This window comes from Populus euphratica, unplaced genomic scaffold (genome assembly GCF_000495115.2).
Source record: "Populus euphratica unplaced genomic scaffold, PopEup_1.0 scaffold17.1, whole genome shotgun sequence".
Lineage (NCBI taxonomy): Eukaryota > Viridiplantae > Streptophyta > Magnoliopsida > Malpighiales > Salicaceae > Populus > Populus euphratica.
The window spans coordinates 1,454,926-1,464,970 of record NW_011499884.1 but is presented as its reverse complement, the minus strand read 5'-3'; the positions used below and the strand labels follow the sequence as shown (position 1 = coordinate 1,464,970).

Sequence of the window (10,045 nt, the reverse complement as noted above, 5' to 3'; positions counted from 1 at the left end):
ATGGTTAATGAATTGAATTAATGTGTCTTTGTAAGTGAATCAATAATCCATTCAGCGTAAAAAAATTATGAAAAAAGAAATACGCTTGGCGGGGGACGTACGTGGTATCATTCTATGGAGGAATGGACACCTGTTGACTTGCACGGAAATAGTCGCACAAGACACAGCTGGTTTCTAAAATGCGGCGACCCCTATCCAGCAACAGGCTTCTTTTTTTTTCTTGCGCCGCCCACGAATGAAATAAGAAAAGATTGGCATTTTCTTCGGAGTTTTTCTTTTTCTTTTTGGCTACAGCATTGTCTTGATCTGTGCTTGATGAGTTTTTGAGTTTCCTGAATTCTGCTCTTTTCACTCAATCGTTTGAAGCCCCAGCAAATTATCTGGCTTGAGAAACGAAAGTTTTGAAAATTTGGCACGGGTATTTCATATATTATTCTAGTCTTTTCTCTTTTTTGGTGGAATTTTGTGTTTGAACGAGTTGAGTTGAAGCAACCAACATCCAATTGAAATAGAAAGTAGATTTGAGCATTTGATAATAACAGATCAAAATTATCGGTCCACGTGCGAAGCTTAACCACAAATACGATGTAGTATATAGGGTATGCAATTCTTACAAGTTTAGGGCGGTTTTGATGAAGCTGGTGCTAAAGAATATTCAGTTAGGATGAAGAAGGCAGAAGGAAGTCCCTTTGTACAAGATACCCGCAGGCTGGGCGGCTATATATTTAAATAATTGACTGAAATTTCATTTAGTTGCAGGGATGCATGGCTGGAAGGTTTTTGTATACGGTTTGCCCTTTAATATTGTAGAGAAGATCAATGTAATGCTAATTTTTCATAATGGACATGTCGGTGAATGTCGTAAAGTTTCAATTGCAGCTATAGAGAGATCTTGTTTGTATTAGGATTACACTCAATTAACAAGCGTACTTTCTAATTCAATTACATTTCGTGGTTCTTCTGATAACAGGCATGCGTTGGTGCAATTTTTCTGATTATATGGTTTTCTGGCATCCTTCCAGGACCAGAAAACTGAATTTCTAAAAGGTTTGCCCCTTGCTTATATATGCGCACAATCATGTAATTGTAAAAGTAAATTTTAAGAAATGAAGGGCAAGCAATTAGAGAGATCTATTATCTGTTTATATTTGATTTTCAATAAACTAAAGAACAATGAGAATCTTGCTGTTCTTTCGCTTTCCAAACATCAGAGACTACTGGACAGAGTAAGCTCTTACTGATTTAAGAAACAGAGAAATAAGAGTAATCCTTTGGTGTGTGCTGAATGCCAAATACAAAAGAGAGACATGCTTTTGCCTTTACTGCTATTTGTTTAGCAAATGTTGCTTTCACCTCCCACTAGCTAAAAGTTTACAGACATCCACAATGTAGAAACTTTAACTATTAGTCAGATGCAGAGGCTAGTGGTTGAGTTGTTTATTTTACTTCATTTTCTTACATCATTAAAATTTAACACAGATAAGATCATATGCAAAACAAAATGGAAGTGGAAGTAGCAGAAATCATCACTTTCCAGAAACTCAGATGTGCGTCATGTGTTCTGTTTGCCTTGCAGATAAAGAAGAGACGAGAATAATTAATGCTGTCTTTTGCAGTGAATCATGAGCCGAGAAAAAAGCAAGCATGATACTTTTGATCTATATACAATCATAAGCTTCAAACAGTCTGCTGTTAGTTCAGGAAGAGCTATCATTTCACCTTTATATTTTTATTTTTATTTTCTTTCTCCAAAATTCAGTTTTTCATTATAGAGAACTGTTGAGATACTAAATTTGTTAATTGACAATGTATCAGATGTGCAGAACAACACATGTCTTAGCTCAGTGTTTTAAGGCTGGAGGTTGCTGAACCATGGGGCAGGAGCCGCAGGACATGTGAACTATAGACTGGAATATTAGTCATCGAGTGTAGGAATAAAAGGATTTATTAAGTATACATTTAGAGATGATGGATAAATTAGGAAATTAGCATATAAAATCAAAATAAATGGAGAAATGACAACCTTGAAATTCAAAAGTAGAGACCATGACCGCTATAAGTTACCAGCTCCCTGCAGTGTCTCTATGCCATGACCGCTGTAAATTCCCTGAAGAAGCTATGCACTCGCTGATGCTCATGTTGCTTATATGCACTCCCTCTTCACCAGATAATTGTCCCTCAAGCTCAACAAACTCGTAGACTTCTCACAATGATTTTCGTTCTGATTCAGAAGATGAGGAATTTAGATACAACAAAGATTTTGATTCACTTCATACAATCCATCAAAATCAGTGTAACTCATATTTTTATGATCATCAAGTCCATTGCCAAGCCAGAGGAGATCCTGGAATTGAAAATGCAAAGAAGAAAGTTGTCCTTAAAAACGAAGAAGAAAGATACTCTCAAGCCCACGAAAACAAAAGGAAATTAGAAGTAAATAGGAGAAGATAGTCCCGATGGAATTGATTGAGGTGTCAGTTTCTGATGATGGAATCAGAAACAAGAACAGCCTATAAATTTCTCACTTCTTGAATTATCTTGTTACATTAAAAATAACGACATTTAATAAATACGGTGTTTCTGAAACATGATAAAATATAAGTATATTATTTTACAAAAAAATAAATTAAATGCTGTTATTCTGTAAAAATTATTATATTACTGTGCTAATTTTTTTTTTTTAAAAAAGCTAGAGATGATGATGTAGGAAATTGGCAGTCTGTAATTATAAAAAAAACAACTCACACGTGCTACGGAAAGCATAAGAAAAAAAAGATGAACACCCTTTATCAGTCGGAGCATGATAGGAACGTCACTCTGCTTCCTTTCAACCGGGGACCAGTTGCAGATAACTAAAGGAGGAGCAAGCAAAGGACCTGCAGAAATTATCGGAGAAGAGACAGTGAAACAGCTAGATTCAATGGCCTTCTTCCTTTTTTCTGTATTTTTTTAGTGCTTAATTAGTTCTCTGATTTGTAACATCAAGCATTCGTTAATTTCATGGTAAATGTCATTCTCAAGTTCTGTAAGACTCAAAATGTTTGATTTGCATTTTTCTATTGGTCAGATGTATAAGCAATGCTTTTTCTTTAACAAGGGAATGGTCTCTCTCTCCTCCTAGAACTTCAAGGGTTCATTTTCGTCTGCTTGACTAATGAAGAATAGTGGAAATAGAATGTCTGCTATGGTGAGAAAAAACCATGGTATAATAATGTTTCCACAACAGATGTAATTGGTTTCATCATCGATTTTTTTTTTTTAATTTCAGAATCTTGGCTTAATCAGCTGATTGTTGGTCAATTATTGTACTCAAAAGGGAGGCACAAAATCGGTTGAACCAAGTAAATACAAACCTGTTGCAATAATGATAATTTTTGGTTGATTTCATGGCTTTACACTGAAGGATGTGTATGGAAATGAAGTGATAGTTGCTTTTCAAATGCTTTTTTAAATATATTAAAATAATATTTTTTATTTTTTAAAATAATTTTAATATCAATACATAAAACAATCTAAAAATATAAAATAAATAATAATTGTAAATAAGAAAATATTGAAATTTTCTTAAATTACTATTTAGAATACAATTCCAAACTTTCCCTGAATTTGACCACCCAAAATAGTAAGTTAAACAAAGGGAGTACATATGTAATGATGGCTCATAAGTAACTTGACCACTCGAAATAGAAAGCTAATCACAGCGAGGCCCAGCACTCCCGCATTAAGACAAACTTGGCAAAGCAGACGGGGAGGCAAATTCTGACATGGAAGGTGAAAACTAGATGCGAAACTAGGTAAGAAATTAAGGTAATATTTAATAAAAGGTGCCAAGGTGGTGTTCTCTGATGTAATCCATAGTAAAAAAATGAGAAAATGCCAGAAAAAAAATTTGAAAAAGCTGTCATCATTTTCTCTCTCCATTAGACTGCATTATATACTCCTGTTCTAGAGATCCTTGAATTAAAATTCCAAGCTCAAGGAAAGGACACTGGAGAGCCGTTGATTATTTATTTTGAGGAGAAAAAAACTGTTCATTATAAAGCAGGGAAAGCGCTCTAGGTTAAGAACACCATATTTGACGAAGATAAAGATTATTTCTTTAATTATCGTTCCTGACGAGCATCGTGACGGGGGCTATGTTGCCAAAATAAGATCCATTACTAGTGAAGTCGGAAAGAAACTTCAATGAATCTTAATCTTATCTTTGTGCTGATAATGAATTATGCTACACTTACGTTTGATTTGCCTGAAAAACAAACTCGGGTGATCTGGATTGACTTGCTCAAGTTAGCCATAAGGTTACTCGCCCTAGGCTAGGCCGGGGTGAGCTGGCCCCCAGTTCACCTGGAACCTTTAGCCTAAGCCCAATCCTTTTCTGTTTACACACAGCAATTACCATTTCAATTTGAAGGAAGGCACCATTACTTTGGTGGATTTAATAGCTTTGGACATTCTGTATACATTTGAACGGCACTATGTGCTGAACCTCTTGAAATGTTACATTGTGGACTGGGAAAAAAAAGTTTGGAGTGATTGATTGTCATGGCATATTTATTCTCTATAAATCATGGCTTCCAATACACCTGCCAAAGCTGTAAAAGAAAAAAGAAAAAGCTAACAGCAGTGTACATGTGGATTATCAAGAAACCAACTTTTCCAGTAAATCAATAGCGACGACAGGAGGAGCAAGAGGCATTCTCAAATCTATCATAAGTTTCAATATATATAATTTTTTTCCTATCACTTTGGTAATGAATATCCATCGGATCTTTACTTGGTTTCTACATTTAAAACAAAAGGTGAGTTCCCTAAATGATTGTATCGAGCATCCTTCATCTTCTTTCAGTCATCAAAATTTAAGAGTGTTTCTTTCCTATACTAAAAAAAAAAAAAAGATTAAAAAAAGAAAAGAATCATGAATAAATTGATCTTTAGTCACAGACTTCGCAGTTCCTGATGGGTTGAGTTCATCCTGCCCAAAAAAATAAAAATAAAAACTTCCATTATTGCTTGGCCCTAGTTATCTTGAAGTATAAAAGCAACCATGAAAACATAAGTAAGAGATTGTACCGAATCATAATGAAAAACTGAGTGCTTGTACGAGACTTTGACAAAAAAAGGTAGGTTTTAGTCAATCTGGTACCCCAATTATGTACCAAACAGCAACTGAAACGTTATGCTGATCGAAGTTACACGAGCTGATAATGTATGGAGATAATTAGTTGACCAAATTACAAATATTTACACCTGGAAAAAATGAAAGCGAAAATAAGGTTAGGCAAGGAAACGAAAATACACAGCAAGACCAAGAAAAGGTAAAAGAGAGGAGAACCAACCTTTTTCAGTCAGTGGGCAACGGAATGTCTCTATCACCCTTCAGGGAAAAATTTGTTCAAAGTGATTCCTGCCTGCAAATGGGGACCAAATGCTACATAAGCATAGGAACAACCAAAAAAATTTCCCAAGAAAACTTGAGAAGGGAAAGGGATTTTATTATATGGAATACTTCAATAATATGCCAAGTATATATTCTGTTTTTGACCTTCATTTTCATTTAGATTCACAAAAGTCCATGTTCTCGATAACCAAAAGCAACAGCGTTTCTTGTGAGATGTACAAAGGGTATCTGCTGGGCTCAAGATCTACAGACTAAAGATGCTCTTCTGAGGACCACCATAATAGTGAATCCTCACATCAAATCCATTTTCGTATCCCTTCCCGTCCATTACAATGGAAAGATGGTGAAAAGGGAAAAACATTATGCGACAATAAAAAAGTAGAAGGAAGTTTCACCTGAGTGATTGAGGATGCCAAACCATACTTCATATGTGGAGAAAATTGTAATACTTGAAAACATATTTACAGCCTGGTTTTAGCCCAAGATAAACACTCGATCAGGGAAAAGAAAATAAATTGCAACAGCATATGTTCATAAGCACAAGCAAGATGGAAAGAATTAAATGAGGGACTACGTGAAGCATCTTGTAGCCTAACTACTTGGTTCACAGAAAAGTGAGTTTGTGCGATCACATTTGGGTGTTTGACCATGCACATGCACACTAGTGAGAGACAGAAAGGGAGAAGGACATACCAATCTCATCAAGCTTCAAAAAAAGTTCAGTTCGGTATACCCATGCGAGTAAGGGAAAAGCTCCTCTACCTCAATTCTGGAACTAGAATAACTGTTGCTTTTCCTCAATTGGTCGTGGCTCGATTCAACCTCTGCCCAAAATATTCCATAGACAGGCCTGTGATCCGAGAACCGAGATTCCCCGCGTACATAAGATAATTGATGGAGGCCTTCTCCATACCATAAAATTCTATCGCACCTTCAGCGTAAATTGATTTAATCAGCAACTTTGACCAGGTGTGGCACATAATCTTCAATTTTTTTATAGCTTCTATAATCACTCGTTATTATTTTTTTGCAGTTGAAAAATGTTTATTTTTTCAGTTCCATATTTTCTTGTACAGTCAGACAGGAGGGATGTTCTTACCAAGCTGGGGTTCGACGTTTATCCTTTGGATACATATCATCTCCTGCATATCTGTCAGAATTAGTTGAATACTTGTACGTTGGAGGAAAATAAATTTTCCCCTCATTCCATCCCACAAAAACACGACCTCGCCTCTGCTCTATCCTTAACTGCAACATAACCATCAGCAAATCAGACGGAAGCTGACACAAGTCATAAAATTGATCGATATTTTTGAATCAGAGAAAGGAAACTAACAGACGAGATTATGGAGAACATAGGTAAAACATGCCTGGTCATTTTCTAACAATGCCCTCCAATTTTGCATCTCAACTAGTGCCTTGGCAGCTCGGTAAGACAGGGCAATACGATAATTCAAATCCCCAAGCCAAATAACTCGACTGCAACAAATACATAGCAACATTAAAACTTTGAAAACAAATGTGGAATAATGAAGAAAAGGACAGTGTGAACCATATAAATCATTCGTTTAGACATGCATGTAAATTTTTTAAAAAATGTTGAAAATTCTCACAGGATAGGTTTTTTGTTGGGACATAACTCCTTGGGATTGTTAAAAGCACAATTAATTCATTTTAAATGTTTGGTAAATTATACTAATACATATGATATCCAAGCAAAGTGAAAAGCATTGTAAAGGTTACTTGATAGCTGATGAGGGTGGTCTTACTCGTGTTCAAGGATTGTTTCTGGGGACTTCTCATCTCCCGCGTTATTAACCCGTGGAAACCTTGTCTTCTTAAGAATCTCCATGACATCTACATTCCTTCTTAACTCATCACCTTCCTTCTGTCCAGAGGTTAAATGGCTGCAAATGAAGCAAAAGCTTGTTTGGTGCCAGGACATGCTGACAGAAATAGATCCCTGCGACATCAAACAAAATATTACTTCTGTTTTCATTGTAGTCAATAATTCTGACTAACATGGAAAATCCAGTAATAAAGTAAATAGTGACACTTCATGATTCACTCGACCAATACCTTGTTTCCTAGGTAACCCATCAATCCTCTGCCAACACAAGATACTTTCATGTTTTTGACGTGATCCCTTAATTCACTCTTCACCCATATTGTCAGGAATATGCCAACCATTTGTTTACTTGCCACTAAGCAGTACCTTGAATGCCCAGGCCTCCCGTGTCCATCTTCGGTAGATGCAGAATAGGAACCTGGTGAATATAATACAGTACTTGGTGATTCCCCGGGCCCGTTATCTTCATCCAAAGAGCTCCATCTGGAGTAATCACTGGGCCTGGAGTAATCACTGGGCCTTGAGTAGTCACTAGACCTGTTACCCCATCTATTGCTAGGATCATAGTCACTTGGCCTGTGACCGAATATTACCTGATCACATACACTGAATCGCCGATCAAGTCGTGGCTGTGGAATTGAAGGATCGTTGTCCATTCTCCAGCTACGGGTTGCCTGGAATGACCGGCGATGAAAAAAAGAAGCATTCTTTTGTCTAGATGATCCCTCGAAATCTGCATCTATTTCTACGATTGGCTCAGGGATTGGAGATGGTGTATAGCATCCACCACTTCCACTAGTTCCGGGAAGATTGTTTAGAGCCTTTCTGATGAGAGCCAGCCATTTTTTGGCAGGGCCATTGTCTTCTGCACCCAGAACATTACCAGCATTCAAAGGAACTATCTCTTGAAACCTGATACACAGATAAGTAGAAATATTTCCATCACTAATGGGCAATCACAGAATTTAGTTGTAGGAATCGTAGATAATAACCGCCAAATTATACCCAAGAACATAAATATCTGCCGGAGGTGAAGCATGAAGCCAGTCATCAAGACTTAAATTACTCGGAGGGGATCTTCCAGCCACGTTCCATGAAGCTACAAAAATACTGCCCAAAATAGAAACAGAAAAGCAGTTGGTACTTAAAACAGGAAAAAATGCATATATTTAAGGAAGAAAACTGTGAGAAAAAAGAAAATCTATGACACGATACCTGTGGTTTTGAACGTCTATGATACGAGGATGGTCGAGATTCATTCTTCCTCGACGGAACTGCTCTGGATTCTTGCTAAATTTCTCTGCTTCAGAGTGAGGAAAAATAATTAACAAGGACAGCATTAATCAGAATTTAAACCCAATTGAGACACATATTCACCCTAAGAAATCTTTAAATTTTGATGGTACCGCACCTGTTTTGCTCTTTTTAATTGTACATGGCTCCCTCTCTGAGAAGCTAGTCCTGTACTCAACTTCACCCCCTGATGAAAGAAAATCACATGTAAAGTCGATCCTAATTTTTAAAGAAACGGTAAACAGGATATGAATGTGGAGAAGTTGAATTGATAGCCAAAACAAAACGAGATAATAACGTAAAATTGTCATCAGCAGATAGAGTATCACTTTGGTTGCAGAGAAAATGCAGGATCAAATGTAAATAGAAATAATGAAATTTTTTATTTCTTTCACTCCTTGGAACTCAAAAACAAAAGCCTCCATCTAACTCGGGGTGGTTCTACTATTAGGCAGAGGTGCATAAAGTCGGTGATATTTGAGATTCACAATGCCATTAGGCATCTAATTCACAAGGATATTCCTCCTTTTCTCTGTTTTCTCAGAAATCAACCGGAGGATGAGAAACTGTACTATAAACAAAGTGGATTCTTTGATTCCATTGAATCAAAAACCCCAAGTTTGATTAAAGGTAGTCATCACGTAGAAGCCCAAGAGAAGAAAATGCCAACCTCCGTAAATATTATCAGCTTGAAAGTCCTCATTTTTGCTCTTGATGTTGAACCACTTTCTGACCATTTTCTTGGACCAGGAGAGCTTTTACCCAACAAAACAAAAAACCAATTAACTAATGAAATCCAAAAACATCATAATTGCTCAATAATAAATAAGGGAAAAAACAGAAATACTTGTCAATGATGCACAGGAAAATGAAGTGAAAAACCTTGCTTTTCTTGGAATTCCCATCAGTCATTTTTCACTGTTAATTCATATAGCTCTTATTTTACTTTCTGCCCCTCCCCGGTTCCCAAGCTTTGATTAATGCCAACAGAAAAAGGTCACTAACTCAAAAGATAACTCCACAACCTGGAATTCTCCTTCCACAATTTATGAACTTTCAGTATATCAAGCTTTGAAGCAAGTCAGTAAGGTCTTTACTCTCTACAAACACTAAAAACCTCTGAAAGCAAACCCCAAACCCAGCCAAATACACTCAACCACGAATGGATTTCTTGGTCTCGACTAGAAATGAATCAAAAGGGACCAAACAGCGAATGGGTGTTCTTGGTTTCCTCTTGTAGTAAGACTTTGTTGTCAGTGCACTAATGAAACGCTTATGAACAAGAAACAAGAAGAAACCCGCAAAGTATGAGAATGCAATTAGTCAAGAGAGACAAACGCTTTAATGCATGGAAGTGAGATGAGAGATTCTTGAAGTAGAACAAGACAATGTAGGAGACATAGATAGAGAAATAAAGGAAAGCAAAGTTTTTTAGACAGAGAGATATAGGGAGAAACAAAGCTTGTAAGCTTCTCTCTCCATGTCTCCCTTTGAAACAAAGAGGC

The 10,045-nt window shown here is 36.6% G+C and overlaps 1 protein-coding gene across 3 annotated transcripts; it reads right to left on the bottom strand.

Annotated features, from left to right (window-relative positions):
* Positions 1–4,642: 4,642 nt before the first annotated feature.
* Positions 4,643–10,045, bottom strand: LOC105130039 (type I inositol 1,4,5-trisphosphate 5-phosphatase CVP2-like). 3 transcript variants are annotated; one of them, XM_011032358.1, is made up of 14 exons: positions 9,423–10,045; positions 9,211–9,295; positions 8,659–8,727; positions 8,463–8,550; positions 8,253–8,357; positions 7,478–8,159; positions 7,168–7,361; positions 6,769–6,877; positions 6,498–6,646; positions 6,092–6,329; positions 5,794–5,866; positions 5,337–5,408; positions 5,071–5,247; positions 4,643–4,972 (listed from the first exon to the last, which is right to left on the bottom strand). In XM_011032358.1, exons 1-10 carry the CDS (start codon positions 9,450–9,452, stop codon positions 6,107–6,109), a joined length of 1,734 nt encoding a protein of 577 aa, XP_011030660.1. In that variant the 5' UTR covers positions 9,453–10,045; the 3' UTR covers positions 4,643–4,972; positions 5,071–5,247; positions 5,337–5,408; positions 5,794–5,866; positions 6,092–6,106. The 3 variants fall into 3 exon arrangements, with proteins under 3 accessions (XP_011030660.1, XP_011030661.1, XP_011030662.1); XM_011032359.1 differs by having other exon boundaries at positions 5,144–5,247; XM_011032360.1 differs by having other exon boundaries at positions 8,463–8,547.